The sequence below is a fragment of the Drosophila busckii genome, chromosome 2L (genome assembly GCF_011750605.1).
Source record: "Drosophila busckii strain San Diego stock center, stock number 13000-0081.31 chromosome 2L, ASM1175060v1, whole genome shotgun sequence".
Lineage (NCBI taxonomy): Eukaryota > Metazoa > Arthropoda > Insecta > Diptera > Drosophilidae > Drosophila > Drosophila busckii.
In genome coordinates, this window is record NC_046604.1 from 8,022,798 (window position 1) to 8,040,032 (window position 17,235).

The 17,235-nt window shown below is 40.0% G+C and overlaps 2 protein-coding genes across 2 annotated transcripts; one reads left to right on the forward strand and one right to left on the reverse strand.

The window, feature by feature from the left end:
* The first annotated feature begins 518 nt into the window (after positions 1–518).
* Positions 519–13,947, forward strand: LOC108607237 (myosin-VIIa). Its single transcript, XM_033295072.1, is given in 12 exon segments — positions 519–601; positions 4,560–4,639; positions 5,429–5,689; positions 5,752–6,101; positions 6,325–6,472; positions 6,475–6,512; positions 7,042–9,228; positions 9,230–10,891; positions 11,537–12,898; positions 12,957–13,103; positions 13,166–13,286; positions 13,347–13,947. Coding segments are annotated over 11 exon segments (6,501 nt in total). The 5' UTR covers positions 519–601; positions 4,560–4,621; the 3' UTR covers positions 13,554–13,947.
* A 520-nt stretch (positions 13,948–14,467) lies between these two features.
* On the reverse strand, positions 14,468–14,959 carry LOC108603826 (cytochrome b-c1 complex subunit 6, mitochondrial-like). The gene has a single exon (XM_033294570.1). It carries the CDS (start codon positions 14,832–14,834, stop codon positions 14,571–14,573), a length of 264 nt encoding a protein of 87 aa, XP_033150461.1. The 5' UTR covers positions 14,835–14,959; the 3' UTR covers positions 14,468–14,570.
* Between the last annotated feature and the right edge of the window lie 2,276 nt (positions 14,960–17,235).

Below are 17,235 nucleotides of genomic sequence, written 5' to 3' on the forward strand. Positions count from 1 at the left end.
GATCTTAGTATCGTCATTAGGGATAGATGATAGATGCAATCATAATAGTTGCAGCAATCGACATTAAGAAAATAAGCAAACATAATTTTGTTCAGTTGAAGTCTCGAACACATTTATTGATAGAAATATCTATAACTATAAGCTACTCGCAAATTTTAAAGACTATTCTATTTAAAATATGTTTGAGCCGGTTAATCGAGTGATGCGCGGATAAGAGACCAGATAACATACAAGCACGATAAAAGCAATGCTGCTCACTTAGCCTATTTCAGGCTAGATATAACATACTTCAAGTTCAGAAATCATTTGTAAGTTCAATGAATATTTTATAAGTTTGAAATCTCTCTCTCCTCTCTCTTCATGAAAATAGTTGATGCCGATTGTCACGTGAATTGTAAATTGAAAAAAAGCTTGAAAATATCAAAAAGTATATACAAAGGCGATGCTTAGCTTGAAAGTAGCGAGATAAGTAGCACTTGGCTTATTTAGTCCATTTTCACTTATACTACCTGGCAACACTGGATACAAATACAAGTTAAAAAATTTCGCTTGCGCCGATCGGTCACTTTGTCGGTGTGTCGGTTATTTTTGTTGTTTGGAGGTAAAAGAAATGCACCCATCCTTATGTTGAATGTTAAATATAATAATTAGTAAATCAATTACGAGAGTGTGTGTATGTGTGCGTATTGGCAACAAGTGTCGCGAGTGCTATATATAGATACATAGATAGTTACGGATATAAAAGTAGTTAAAGTCCAAACTCCTCTTGTTAACCTGTTGCGCGCTGCACTCGATGGTGCGTGACCTATTTATGTAACCTGTTTTAAAAGAATATACCGCTTCAACTAAGTTCCTAAACTACAAGTTTAAATTGTTACTGAAAATGGGAGCTGAAACTGGTACTAACCAGAGCTTAAGTGTTGTATAAAAAGTGTTAATTTCCACTCGAACTTTGCCAAGCAGTTAGTAAATTATTTACTAACGCTATTTACAAAAAAAATAGTTTAAAGCAAAGCAGAAAAAAGAGTGCATTCACCCTGCTAGCCATATACATACATACTTACAACCATTAAGGTGAGTGTGTGTTTGTGTGTGTTGGAAAAAAAGTGCGCTGAGAATCTAATAAGAGAAAAATAGATAAGGGCCGTAAGTTGAGGTCACAAGTGAAACTGACACCCAAGTTTTTTTTAGCTACTGCAACAATGTTTTTTATTTTTGTGCGTGTGTGTGTGTGAACGGAAGAGTTGTGGCTGAAACGTGGCTGCATTATGGTTTAAGTCGCTGACCAAATTATGGATAGCTACGCTTCAGGTTTCGTTGGCTAGAACGGTACTAACTGCACACACACACATACAAATAGAAATAGAAGAGAACTGTCTGTGTGTGTGTGAGCTGGAGAGGAACAAACACACACACACACTTACTTAGTGCTTACCCACCTGCCCAAGAACCCACTAGAGAGAGCCGTGCACAAAGAGCAGCTTGCAATGCAGCAGAACAACATTTAAAACTATGGGTGCTCTCTCGCTCTCTCGCTCTATCGTTTGCGCTCTTTCAATTAATAGCACTGTCGCTTTGAGCCTTGAGCTTGCGCTTGAGCCGGGTCTTTTAAGCAATAAGAACAACAACAACAAAAAACACTCGCTCGGCCGGTTTGTTGCACAACGGGACATTTTAAAGCAGCAAACACATAACAAAGGGAGCTGAGAATTAAACATTTCAAAGGCTTGAGATGGAAAGAAAAAACATTCAAAACTAACGTTAGCTTATTTTTAATGTTTTTTGTTGTTTTGTTGCTTCGCAGCTTTCGCGACTTTCGGTTTGTTTGGTGAAACTTTTTAAGGTCGACAGCGGCATAAAAATATAATAATAACAAAAACAATAATAATATAATAACAATTAATCTATTGCGTTTTTGAAGATCATAATAGAAATGATTTTACAAATTGCTAAAGTGAATAAAAACATCATTTAAATGTGTTAATAAACATAACTAATGTATGCATAAAGTCATAAATCTTTACATGTACGTAAATAATATGTACGTGGCAACGTCATACGAACTTTCACTAATGACTCTCGGTGAACTCTCACACGCACACAAACATCAACACACACACACACATATACATATGCACGTGCGTTTTCCATACGTGCTAAAATGCGTCAAGAGCGCGTTTATATTGTTGGAAAGCTTTTGCTTAAGCTTAGCTTTGCTTATATTGCAAAATCTCCCACAGCCGAGCCGGAATGCCAATAAGAATCTTAGCTGCTGCGCTGCTGTGTCTTCTTCTCTGCTTCAGTGAGACGTGCCTAAAGCAAGAAATTTGCGCGATTAACAGTTGTGTCGCTAAAAGATAATGATAATAACATATTTTCGTTTGTTTATATTTCTAAGTAGAGCACACACTTACACTTACACTCAGAGGCGGCTTATCAGCGACGCCACTGATAACGCTGCTAAGTAACGGTATTTAAATATGTGTGTTTACATAAAGGTACTGGTATATGGCTGTTTAAGCCCCCAACATTCAGCAAATTAGGTTCAAGTACAGTATACGAATACACATATGTACAAATGTATAAGTATGCGTGTGGCTATTGCAGCTATAGTCGTATGTTTCATTGTATTTTGATCGCCAGAGCGTAACCAAACAGACATACATACAACATTACATATCTACGTAACTCAACTTTTGTGTGCCACAAAAATGTTTCTTGAATTTTCGTCTGGCTGCAATTTCATATGTACGTATGTATTTGATAGATCAGTCATAGTTATGACGCACACACACAAATGTGTGTACATACTTATTTTGACTTAAGTTTACCTATTATATAATTAGGTGTCAGGTGTCAATGAAAATTTCATGAAACTCTTATCAAATTTCTATGAAAGAAAAAAAAAACAGCTGAGGCTGTAACTTGAAAATCTTAATCAAAAATACAACCAGCCACTCAGATTGCTTATCCGATTATTAAACACTTAGTGCCTAATGATATTAACAAATTTTCCTACGACATGCCACTCACTTTATAACTTAGAAACGCAGCAATATTTATTTTACATAATTTTCGTCATGACATTATAAGTTAAACCTGTGTAAGTGATGTTAAAATAAAAACAAAAAATTATAGATTTAAAACTACAGATTTTTGAAAATTTTCTGAGCTATTTCATAACTGACAATGATCGATCAATGATCAAGTCTTACCCAATAAGAAAATTAAATTTATAGATATAATTACATTAATGAAATGTAAAAAAATTCTTTATTTTGCAATTCTTAGCATAAAAAGATTGTAATAAAAATGGATCATTATGTTGTCTGTTCCTTGCAAATAGTTTCAGACAATTTTCTTATCTTTTAATACACTTTGACATTTTTTTATAAAAAATGGAAAAGAAAGTTGACAGTTCTCAGATCCCATAAAGTATATACATCAATATATTCTTGATCAGCAAGACAAACTGAGTTGATATGTATGTCTGTCTGTATGAGCAATGAGAAGTCAAAAACTATAAGATCTAGAGCCACAACATTTTGTTTCTAAGTTCTACTATTTCCGGAGCAGTTCGCATAAATTTTTATAAAAATTAATTTGCGGCCAGTAAAAAATTCTAGTGTGCTTGCTGTGATGCCCTGGATAAAGTGTATATAAAGTTGGTTGCGTCCAACTTAATGCATGTATATATTTATAAAAAAAAGGTTTTTGTGTATTAACTTCGCTCATGCCTATTGTATTAAATTTGTATTTTTATTAGTTAAAATGCTTCAAATTTTGCAATAATTTTTGCTGGCATCATTTTATGTTGAAAGTTTCTAATCGCAACGAATTTGTAACGAAAGTAAATTTTATAAAATGCAAACAAATTGATATTCACAATAAAATATCATTTGCATAACAAATAAACAAATGGTCACAAAGTGGTCGCGGTTGCGGTTGAGGGGAGCAGCTTGTTCTGTATTTTAGATTGAACGGAACTATGTTGGACACAATGAGCTCTCAGTTATTAAAAGTGAAAACTGTGCCTTAGCCTTTTTAGCATAACTATAGGTTTCACATTATTTGTATTTGGAGCTGTTGGCCCGAATGCGATCGAAAGTATCGGAAATTCGAACGCAAAGTCTCGCGCTTTAGACCCGCTTCACGACAATAACAAGTTTTGTCATTGTGTGTGTGTTGGTTTCTACGGAAAATAAACGCTTGCCAAAAAGCGCTTAAGAAATGTGTTAAATAAAAAAAAAATAAACATTTCTATAGCTTAGAAGACAGATAGAAAGACGACGACGACGTTGACTTGTGTAAATTCTTTTAATTTACCGTAAACTTCACCTTAATTTCTGTTGTAGTCAGAGTCGTCTTTATTTTTTTGTATATTTATTTAGAGCCGGTTTCAAGCGCCTGCAGCAACAACAAGTTAACTTTTGTTGTTCTCGTCGTCCGTTGTCTGTCTGTCTTTATGCCCATATGTTTGTTTGTTTGTTTGTATATTTATTCTCTGTGGTGTAAATTAGTGACTTACAGAGCGCATGTTGTTCTTCTCTTTTATGCAGGAAACAGGCCTCAAGTTGTTGAATGCCACACAGCCAGGAACAGTAAATGAAGGACGACGAATATGGTGATTGTAACACGTGTAAGTTAAGAGCATTTTAAATGAAATAAAAGTGACTTTTTATTGGAAAGAAATAAATAAATATTAGGGTCATTTGATACACTTTAAATTCTAAAAAATATTCTAAGCAACATGATAATTTATGCTTAGAATATCTTTTAGCCAAAAGCTTGGGCATATAAATTAATTTATTTAACTTCAATGTACGTAAAGATTTTTGGCCTAATTTTCGGAATATGTTAAATTTAAATTAAATTTATAGTTCAATTTGTATTTATTTAATTTTAAAAATAAGGTAATAGAAAATAATAAATATTTTTTGTAATTATAAATTTGAATTAATTTAAATAATTAAATTTATATTTATTCAATTTAAGAATAAAGGAATTCAAAATAATAAATATTCGTTAATTTATCCATTTGAATTAAAATATATTTATATTTAAATTGCAATCGTTGAATTTGCTATTTGTGATCTTAAACATTTTTATGTTCATTTCGATCTTTGCGCCGAGCTCTGAAAACTTTGCAGCGCACAAAAAAGTAAATAAAACTTCAACGGAAGTTCACATGTTACACACATACATGCACATATTACACACACATATATACATATATGCATATATGCATGTGTAGCTATTAGATCTGTCCCTGGTTAGGCTTTTGCGTTACGCTCAAGTGATTCTTACATACCAAAAATGAATTAAATAAAGCAGCGCAAAGTTTTTATGGCCGCCAGCAAATGTCCATGGCAACGTTGTCATTGGACTTGTAATGTCAAATTTGTAATAATATCTTTTTACAATACAGGGTGACTACATCTGGATAGAGCCCGCATCGGGCAGGGAATTCGATGTGGCCATTGGAGCACGTGTCATCTCCGCGGAGGGTCGTCGCATTCAGGTGCGCGATGATGATGGCGATGAGGTCTGGCTGGCGCCAGAGCGTCGCATCAAGGCCATGCATGCTTCGTCGGTGCAGGGTGTCGAGGATATGATATCCTTGGGTGATCTGCATGAGGCGGGCATATTGCGCAACTTGCTCATACGCTATAAGGAAAATTTAATATATGTGAGTGATCTTTTTATTCATAATGTGATTGTTAACTTAACTCAAGCTTGTTATCCTTACAGACCTATACTGGATCCATATTGGTAGCAGTCAATCCCTACCAGATATTGCCGATCTATACAGGTGATCAGATCAAGCTCTACAAGGAGCGCAAAATTGGCGAATTGCCGCCACATATATTCGCCATTGGCGACAACGCGTATGCTCATATGAAACGATATCGTCAGGATCAATGCATTGTCATCTCTGGCGAGTCGGGCGCTGGCAAAACGGAGAGCACCAAACTGATCTTGCAATATCTGGCGGCCATTAGTGGCAAGCACTCGTGGATCGAGCAGCAAATACTTGAAGCGAATCCCATTTTGGAGGCCTTTGGCAATGCCAAAACAATACGCAACGATAACTCATCGCGGTAAATAGAGCTTAACAAAAATCAGGACTGCCTGTAAAAAATGATTGCAATTGAAATTTCTGTTATATATAATACCTAAAGTTACCAAATATTGATACGCAATTATGGATTTTTAAGCAGTTTTAACATGTTGATTAACAAAGAGTTCTAACCGGCTTAAAATTAGCTTGCAGTCTTGATTTACCATTTGATTTTTGTTATAATTTCTTGTCTCTTTTCGTAGCTTTGGCAAGTACATTGATATACACTTAGTGCAGCGGGTATCGCAAGGCGCCAAGATGGCAGTATCTGTGGAAAAGTCGGTATGTTTCGAAAATCATAGCGAGGCAATTCACATATTAAACTGCATTTGGGCGGGTTCTGTCTGCAGATTGAGCAGAAACGCCTCGACTTGGCGCTGCATTGCTATAAGTAAGTAATTATTTTTACTTCATACTATTGCAGCTTAGAATTAATTCTAATGCAAAATGTTTTTTGTGTTATTAACATTTGCTGCTAAAATATGCACAAATAATTATGAGCTATACATATATTTATGAACTTCGCAAATATTGTATAGTTTTAATACTTGAGGGTTACCTTAGCTCTAAATTAGGTTTGTTAGAATTTTAAATTAATTAAAGGACACTTCAGGTAAAATATTTAAAATTAAATTGATATTAAGACACTGGAGGCGTGGCAGATCCCATAAAATATATATAGTAGTGATCAACAAGACAAAGTAAGTTGAAATAATCAAGTCCGTCTGTCCGCTTGTCTGTATGAGCAGCGAGAACTCAGGGACTATAAGAACTAGAGCTACCAAATTTTGTATGTAGGGTATTCTATACTGCCCGCAAAATATGTTATAATTATTTTTTTTGTCGAATGCTAATTGAAGGAATAAGAACTACTTTTGAGTGATGAAGCAAGTCAAATTAACTTTCATTTTCACTTGTAGATATCTAACTGGCGGAAATAGCATAACATGCGAGGGGCGCGACGATACGGCCGAATTTTCGGACATACATTCGGCTATGAAGGTGCTGCTGTTCTCGGACCAAGAGATCTGGGAGATAATACGTCTGCTGGCGGCGCTGCTGCATTGCGGCAACATCAAGTACAAGGCGACGGTGGTGGACAATCTGGATGCCACCGAAATACCCGAGCACATAAATGTAGAGCGAGTGGCTGGACTGCTGGGACTGCCGATGCAGCCGCTGATTGATGCGCTGACGCGACGCACACTCTTTGCCCACGGCGAGACGGTGGTGTCGACGCTGTCGCGTGAACAGTCCGTGGATGTGCGGGATGCGTTCGTCAAGGGCATCTACGGACGCTTGTTTGTGCATATTGTGCGCAAGATCAATACGGCGATCTTCAAGCCGCGCGCCACATCGCGCAATGCCATTGGCGTGTTGGATATTTTCGGCTTCGAGAACTTTGATCAGAACAGCTTTGAGCAGTTCTGCATAAACTATGCGAACGAGAATCTGCAGCAGTTCTTTGTGCAGCACATATTCAAGCTGGAGCAGGAGGAGTATAACCACGAGGCCATCAATTGGCAGCACATAGAGTTCGTGGACAATCAGGATGCGCTGGACCTAATAGCCATCAAGCAGCTGAACATCATGGCGCTGATCGATGAGGAGGCGCGCTTTCCCAAGGGCACGGATCACACGATGCTGGCGAAGCTGCATAAGACGCATGGCGCGCATAAGAATTATCTGAAACCCAAATCGGATATCAATACCAGCTTCGGCTTGAATCATTTTGCTGGCGTGGTGTTCTATGATACGCGTGGCTTTCTCGATAAGAACCGCGACACTTTCAGTCCCGACCTGCTGCACTTGGTCAGCCAAAGTGGCAACAAGTTCCTGCGTCAAATATTTGCGCAGGACATCGAAATGGGCGCAGAGACGCGCAAGCGCACGCCGACACTAAGCACGCAGTTCCGCAAGAGTTTGGATGCGCTGATGAAGACCTTGAGCAACTGTCAGCCCTTCTTCATACGTTGCATCAAGCCCAACGAGCTGAAGAAGCCCATGATGTTCGATCGTGGCCTCTGCTGTCGCCAGCTGCGCTACTCGGGCATGATGGAGACCATACGCATTCGACGCGCCGGCTATCCCATCCGCCATGGCTTTCGGGAGTTTGTGGAGCGCTATCGCTTTCTTATAGCCGGCGTGCCGCCAGCGCATCGCACCGACTGCCAGGCGGCCACCGCACGCATCTGCGCCAGCGTCTTGGGCAAGTCGGACTACCAGCTGGGACATACCAAGGTGTTTCTCAAGGATGCGCACGATCTGTACTTGGAGCAGGAGCGAGATCGCGTGCTCACGCGCAAGATTTTGATACTGCAGCGCAGCATACGCGGCTGGGTGTACAGACGCCGCTACCTGCGCCTACGCGCCGCCGCCATAAGCGTGCAGCGCTTCTGGAAAGGCTACGCGCAGCGGCAGCGCTATCGCCAAATGCGCGTGGGCTACATGCGGCTGCAGGCGTTGATACGCTCGCGCGTGCTGTCGCATCGCTTTAGGCACCTGCGTGGACACATTGTGGGGCTGCAGGCGCATGCGCGCGGCTATTTGGTGCGACGCGAGTATGGACACAAGATGTGGGCAGTTATCAAGATACAGTCGCATGTGCGCCGCATGATTGCGCTGCGCCGTTATCGCAAGCTGCGCTTGGAGCATGCGCAGTTTGCCGAGGTGCTGCAGCTGCGCAAGCTCGAGGAGCAGCAGCTGCTGCAGCGCGGGCACAAGCATGCGCGTGAAATTGCCGAGCAGCACTATCGCGATAGACTGGTGGAGCTGGAGCGGCGCGAGCTGCAGGAACAGCTGGAGGATCGTCGACGTGTGGAGGTCAAAATGAACATTATCAACGATGCTGCGCGCAAGCAGGAGGAGCCTGTGGATGACGGCAAGCTGGTGGAAGCCATGTTTGACTTTTTGCCCGACTCCAGCAGCGATGCGCCCACGCCGCATGCGGCGCGTGAAACTTCAGTGTTCAATGATTTGCCACATGCTGGCCAGCAGCAGCTGAACCAGGAGGAACTGCTTACACCTATGCACATCTCTGAGGATGAGGAGGATTTGTCCGAGTACAAGTTCCAAAAGTTTGCGGCCACCTACTTTCAAGGCAATGTCAAATCAGTATGCCAAGAAGGCCTTGAAGCATCCGCTGCTGCCGCTGCACACCCAAGGCGATCAGCTGGCGGCACAGGCTCTATGGATTACCATACTGCGTTTTACAGGCGATATGCCAGAGCCCAAGTATCATACTATGGATCGCATGGACACGACGTCGGTGATGTCCAAGGTGACGGCTACGCTGGGACGCAATTTTATACGCAGCAAGGAGTTTCAGGAGGCGCAGCTCATGGGCTTGGATCCGGAAGCATTTCTCAAGCAAAAGCCACGCTCCATACGCCACAAGCTGGTGTCGCTAACGCTCAAGCGCAAGAATAAGTTGGGCGAGGATGTGCGTCGACGTCTGCAGGACGATGAGTACACTGCGGACAGCTATCAGTCCTGGCTGCAGTCACGTCCCACCTCCAATCTGGAGAAACTGCATTTTATCATAGGCCATGGCATCCTGCGCGCAGAGCTGCGTGATGAAATCTACTGTCAAATCTGTAAGCAGCTGACCAATAATCCCTTGAAGAGCTCCCACGCGCGTGGCTGGATTCTATTGTCCTTGTGCGTCGGCTGCTTTGCGCCTTCGGAGAAGTTTGTCAATTATCTGCGCGCCTTCATACGCGAAGGTCCGCCCGGCTATGCGCCGTACTGTGAGGAGCGTCTCAAGCGCACCTTTAACAACGGCACACGCAACCAGCCGCCCAGCTGGCTGGAGCTGCAGGCTACCAAATCCAAGAAGCCCATAATGCTGCCCATTACCTTCATGGATGGCAATACCAAGACGCTGCTGGCTGACTCTGCCACGACAGCGCGTGAGCTTTGCAATCAGCTGTCGGAGAAGATTACGCTCAAGGATCAGTTTGGCTTCTCGCTGTATATAGCGCTGTTCGACAAGGTCAGCTCGCTGGGCAGTGGTGGCGATCACGTCATGGACGCCATATCGCAGTGCGAGCAATATGCCAAGGAGCAGGGTGCGCAGGAGCGGAATGCGCCTTGGCGCTTATTCTTTCGCAAGGAGATATTCGCGCCCTGGCATGAGCCCACACACGATCAGGTGGCTACCAATTTGATCTATCAGCAAGTGGTGCGTGGTGTTAAGTTCGGTGAGTATCGTTGCGACAAGGAAGAGGATCTGGCCATGATTGCTGCTCAGCAGTATTTCATTGAATATGGCGCTGACATGTCCATGGAGCGTCTGTTTACGCTGCTGCCCAATTTCATACCCGACTTTTGTCTGAGCGGCGTTGACAAGGCCATTGAACGTTGGGCTGCTTTGGTGCTCCAAGCCTATAAGAAGTCCTACTATGTCAAGGATAAAATAGCGCCGCTCAAGATCAAAGAGGACATCGTCAGTTATGCAAAGTACAAGTGGCCGTTGCTCTTCTCACGCTTCTACGAAGCCTATCGCAATTCGGGCCCCAATCTGCCCAAGAACGATGTCATCATTGCCGTCAACTGGACGGGCGTCTATGTCGTTGACGATCAGGAGCAGGTGCTGCTCGAGCTTAGCTTTCCCGAAATCACTGCCGTTTCCAGTCAAAAGACCAACAAGGTCTTTACACAGACTTTTAGCTTGTCCACAGTGCGCGGCGAGGAGTTTACATTCCAGAGTCCCAATGCTGAGGACATACGCGATCTAGTAGTGTACTTCTTAGACGGACTTAAAAAGCGGTAAGTTGTCATAACGGTTTTAAATTATCAAATCACCCTCAAAGCAACCCAAAAGCTTCGATTTATGGAGATAAAATCTAAAACTAATGATTGTTTGTTGGACCATAGAGAAAATTTTAAATACATTTGCTTTATCTTTACTGAATAACATCGAAAATACACCCATATAGTTATTTACAAAGAGACATTTCGCATGCGACAAATCAATTTGAATAAAAAACTTTGAGAGAACTGGACGAAAAACTATCCAAAATTAGTCAGACTTAAATATGCCACTAGTTTCGGTGATATTGGAATTTCTTTCATATTTCCTGAAACAATATTAACATCAAAAGTATATTCGAATAGAGAATTCACAATCGCTAACGCTGGGATTGATTCTAATTGAAATCCTTTCTTAACTATGTTCAGACTTAGAAATTTTATTTGTTTTGTTGACAAAAAGTTAAAGCTTTGAAACGTATTCTATAAGTATTCGTTCTAAGGCAGTGTGTTAAATAGAGCTTATAATCAAAAATATCTCGGGATAGGAATTGATATTGCTATAACCTTATTAGTGATAATTTTTCTTGTTGAATTAAAATTTTCAGTTTTTTTTTAGATTTATTTATCTATGTGTAAATTAAAAAATAATTTGTATTGCAGCTCGAAATATGTGATTGCGCTTCAGGATTATCGCGCGCCCTCTGATGGGAGCAGCTTTCTGTCGTTCTTCAAGGGAGATCTGATCATACTGGAGGACGAGTCATGTGGCGAGTCCGTGCTTAACAATGGCTGGTGCATTGGACGCTGCGATCGCTCGCAGGAGCGTGGCGATTTTCCCGCCGAGACGGTCTATGTGCTGCCAACGTTGAGCAAGCCGCCGCAGGATATATTGGCGCTGTTTAACATTGAGGAGGCAGCGCATCATGGACGTAGGCTGAGCATGGCGTCCAATGGCGTGGGTGCAGTGGAGGCGCGTGGCGATAGACCGCACACACTGATGGAGTATGCCTTGGATCACTTCAGGCTGCCGCCCAAGCGAACCATGTCCAAGACACTGACGCTCAGCTCGAAGCGCAACGACGAGCTGTGGCGTTATTCGCGTGATCCCATCAAGGCGCCACTGCTGCGCAAGCTGCAGAGCAAGGAGGAACTGGTGGAGGAGGCGTGCTTTGCGTTTGCTGCCATACTCAAATATATGGGCGACTTGCCATCGAAGCGACCGCGCATGGGCAACGAGATCACCGATCACATCTTCGACGGGCCGCTCAAGCACGAAATACTGCGCGATGAAATTTATTGCCAGCTGATGAAGCAGCTCACCGACAATCGCAATCGCATGTCTGAGGAGCGCGGCTGGGAGCTAATGTGGTTGGCTACTGGACTGTTTGCCTGCTCGCAGTCGCTGCTCAAGGAGCTGCTGCTGTTCTTGCGCACACGTCGTCATCCCATTTCGCAGGATTCGATGCATCGCCTGCAGAAAACCATGCGGCATGGTCAACGCAAATATCCGCCCCATCAGGTGGAGGTCGAGGCCATACAGCACAAGACCACGCAAATCTTTCACAAGGTCTATTTCCCAGATGACACCGATGAGGCCTTTGAGGTGGACTCCTCCACGCGCGCCAAGGACTTTTGCAACAACATCTCTCAGCGCTTGTCGCTGCGCACCAGCGAAGGCTTCTCGTTGTTTGTCAAAATTGCCGACAAGGTCATCTCGGTGCCGGAGGGTGATTTCTTTTTTGATTTTGTACGCCATCTAACAGATTGGATTAAGAAGGCGCGTCCCATACGCGACGGCGCCAATCCACAGTTCACCTATCAGGTCTTCTTCATGAAGAAACTATGGACTAACACTGTGCCAGGCAAGGATCGCAATGCCGATCTCATCTTTCATTATCACCAAGAACTACCCAAACTGTTGCGCGGCTATCACAAATGTTCGCGCGAAGAGGCCTCCAAGCTGGCTGCGCTAGTATTCCGCGTGCGCTTTGGAGATAACAAGCAGGAGCTGCAGGCTATACCGTAAGTCAACACATATGATAACTTAATACTTAAACTTATATAATCCAATATTATATAGACAAATGCTGCGTGAGCTGATACCGTCCGATATTATGAAAATGCAAAGCACTAGCGAATGGAAGCGTTCCATTGTGGCGTCATACAACCAGGACGGCGGCATGAGCTCTGAGGATGCTAAGGTCGCATTCCTAAAGATTGTCTATAGGTAAGTTGTGTGTTGATTTAAGATTGATTTCAATACAAATATAAATTGTGTTTATTTTGCAGATGGCCCACATTTGGTTCTGCCTTCTTTGAGGTCAAGCAAACCACAGAGCCCAACTATCCAGAAATGCTGCTCATTGCCATTAACAAGCACGGCGTGAGTCTTATACATCCAGTAACCAAGGTAAGTAACTGCATTTAAATATATAACTATGTATTTATATGCCCTGTCTTGCCTTTTCAGGATATTTTGGTAACGCATCCTTTTACGCGCATCTCGAACTGGTCATCGGGCAATACGTATTTCCATATGACAATTGGCAACTTGGTGCGAGGCTCGAAGCTGCTATGCGAAACATCATTGGGCTACAAAATGGATGATCTGTTGACTTCATACATATCACTAATGTTGACCAATATGAACAAGAATCGAACATTGCGAGCAAACTAGTAACGTTTTACTAGAAACACACACACACACACACACACACACACACACTAGCATTTAAGCTATTTACATACATATACTATTTATATTGATTATAAATATTAACATCAATTGTCTAGACGTTTAGTATTTATAGCTAATTGAAGTAACTGAAGTGCACCCTTTCACACATTTGTAATGTCTCTTGGTTGCTCAACTCTTTACATTCTTTTTTGTATAAATTCGCTCTATTGCAAACAAAGCTCTACAAATATACTATGTATTTAGACTTCTTATTCATTTATTAAACAATTTGCCTTACTATCTGTATATCTCAATCATATTTATATGCGCTCTGTACGGACAACAATTTGTATCAAATACATAGCAATGTTAAATTATTTAATAAATTATACATTTATCGCACTATTAAGCCTTCTCAACTTTCTATCATTTATTTCTCAAAATTACAGAAGCATCTTAGATTTTAATTTATCTCTTAATACCATAAGGATCAGAATGTGAATGTGAAAATGAATGCATTGAACTAATGCTAGAGACTAATCCGAAACATAAACAAATATATAAGTTAACGAATCAAAAGCGGGCTGACCGTGGGAATATCCAAGACAATACTGATATATTTTCAAAAAATGTCAATTTACACAATTTGGTTGCTCTAGCTTTTACAGTCTCTGAGTTCTCGTTGCTTATACAGACGGTCGGAGGAATGTATAGTAGGACATGGCTATATCGACTCAATTTGTCTTCCACGTCTTCTCCTTATATTTTCACAACTTCCATTTCCATTTTTTTTTTTATAAAAAATGTCAAAGTGTAGACAAATAAAATTTATTTATTCCAAAATATAATTATGCAACTTTGTTTTAAGCATTATTTAAGAATAACCAAGTTTTAACAAAAACCCCTGTGTGAAGACATGGTAAGGCTTTAATTTCTAATCTTTTTTAATCATTTTTATTCAAACGATTGTGGCATTTATTCATGTGTTACGAATATAACGCTGCATCATTTTCTAAACTACTTGAGCTTGGAGAAGAGGCTGTGGGCCACGCAGTGATCCAATTCGGAAACATAGTCGAATAGCTCCTCCATGCAAGTTTCAGTTGTCTTTGAGCGACCATTAACACGATCGTTACATTCTTCGTATTTCTTATACAAGGCTTCGATGTGGTTCTTTGTTTGGCATTTCTCCCTCAAAGCCTGCTGGGGATCAACAAGTTCAGCATCTTCGTCATCATCGGCCCTAACTACAGGAAAGCCAAAGGACGTCCAGAAAGGCATTTTAATGAATACAAATCACAGAGAAAATTCACAAGTTTCTTCCTGAATGTTATGTACGTATGAAAAAGTGCTAAAGTTTTTAAAGTTTTATACACTTTGATGTTTGATTGCAAGCCGACTCGAAATACATATGAAAAATGTGTTTTATTGACAATTGTTGACAGCAGGGCTGCCGGCTTAGCCTATTTTCGGCTAGATCTAGCATATTTTGAAACCGCTTAACCTAGCATATTTTCATATAGCTTATTCTAGCTAATAATAAATATTTAACTTTTTGACACTTTATCGCGTTACTTATCGGAATTGAATTTTTATATTGTACTCAGAGTACTCAGCAATAGCACAAGTGGATCATTTACTTAAATTATGTTCAACCCAATTTGCAGGCTGTGGCACTGCAGAACAAAATGCAGTCGAATCATATCTTATGTATGTATGTACATATGTGTGTATGGGCAGTGCACTTTGCGGAGGACTTACGCTCGGACATTGGCAATTCAATATATAGCCTTTTGCACAGAATTACTAAAGTAATATTACTTTAACTTATTTGAAATGCATGTTTGTTTATTTTTGCCTCTCTTAATGTGTGACTCTTTAGGGGCTAGTCGTTAGCTAGGAGTAATTATTACTTCAATGTAAGAAAACAATTTAATGGTTTTGACTTTCTTAAGCCTAATTTAAGTTGAATTTAGGTTTAGCTCTATCGATAGCTCAATCCGTTAAGCAATAGCTGTCTTAGTTAAATTTAGACACAGTAAATTTAATTGGAATTGGAACGAATAATGCATTTTATCCTATTAGCCTATTTCTTTTAAATTTTTTTTTTGTATTTTATTTTGTATTTTTAGACTATTTTAGTCATTTTTTTGGTTGAGAGACAACATATTAAAATTTACTTTTAAGGAAACTGTGTCGAAAATTTCAGCTATGATGCAGGTATGGTGAATATTTAAGTAAAATGTCTAAAAATTATATTAAATACTGTCCGCTTTTTTTTTTAAATTATAACATATAATTGCATTTTTCGTTTCTAAGCTGTCTTGAAGTAGTAAAATGTTTTCAACTCTCATAAAATATTGTTGAGCTGAGAGAGGCTAAGTAGTACTCTACGAAAGTCAGGTGTACTTGAAGTATAATTAAATGCCCAAAGTTTTTGCATATCAACTTTTTTCAATTTTCATTAACGTAAAAGTTATTAAAGAATTTTGAACGTAAATAAGAGTGCGTCTAATATAAGACCAGCAGTGTATATCAAATCAATTACACCAGAATGGGAATAATCTTAAAACCATATTAGGCGGTAGATGAAAGATGTTAAGTAATTTGAATATATTTCAATTTAGTTTCTATTCAGACATCTTACTTAATTCACTTACAACAGCTCAATACAGATATTTACAATAATATTGATAAAGTAAATTTTAGTTATTAGCCGATCATTTAAGACGATAATGATTTAAATAGGAGTTGTAAAAAATACTTGTACATCATAAAAAGCGTTTCAAAAGCTCATAAATAATACAGAGGTCAAATTTGTTTTTAATTAATTATGAACATGACTTTTGACTTTATGGTTTATTATTATTTTTAAATGCATAAAAATAAAAATTTTATAAACTAAAAAAAATTTTAATTTTTTAACAAGAAATGGCTCTTGAATATAACATATTCTAGTTAAAAATGATTTCGCTTAACACGAAATATTCTGCAAATGCATCTCCCATGTTAAACAAGGACTAGATAAACCTATAAACATAACCCCAAATAATGCGTTGCGCAAGGACTATTTCCAAAGCCAATTTGCCAAACTGTAAGAGCCTTCAGCGTTCACCACTTAAAATTGGCACAAATCAATTTATTAATTATAAGTAGCCTTCCTTTTCATTTACCAATAAATCGCAATTACTTTTTGAATTATTAAAACCTACAAAAGTGAGTGGTTCTATATATTTGTGTAACTAATAAACTATTGTTTAAGTATATATATATCTGCAGTGTGATTTGAATGCAGTGCCCACCCTCTAAATTTGACTCCCACACAACCGGCTGGCAATTTCCCACGCATTGTGTGAGTAGAATTTTCATAGCGTGTGAAAAACAGCAAGCGGCGAATAACTCAAGACTTAGATTTTTCAAGATAATTAGTGCAGTAGAAGCTCCTGAGAACTTTTTCTTACAGGCCGTGTTTACAATGAGAGCGCAAGAGATGGATAGAGAGTGAGAAAGAGACGCATCTAGAGAGGGGGTTAAAAATTATGCACTAGAAAAATGTGAATGTTCATTTAAAATTCAACTAATTTCATATTCCGCTTCTTATAAGACGTCCAACAAAGTCAGTGCGGTGAGCAGTCTTAAGAAGTTGCAGTTCCAATTACAAAACTTGGTGGTGGTTTTGGTG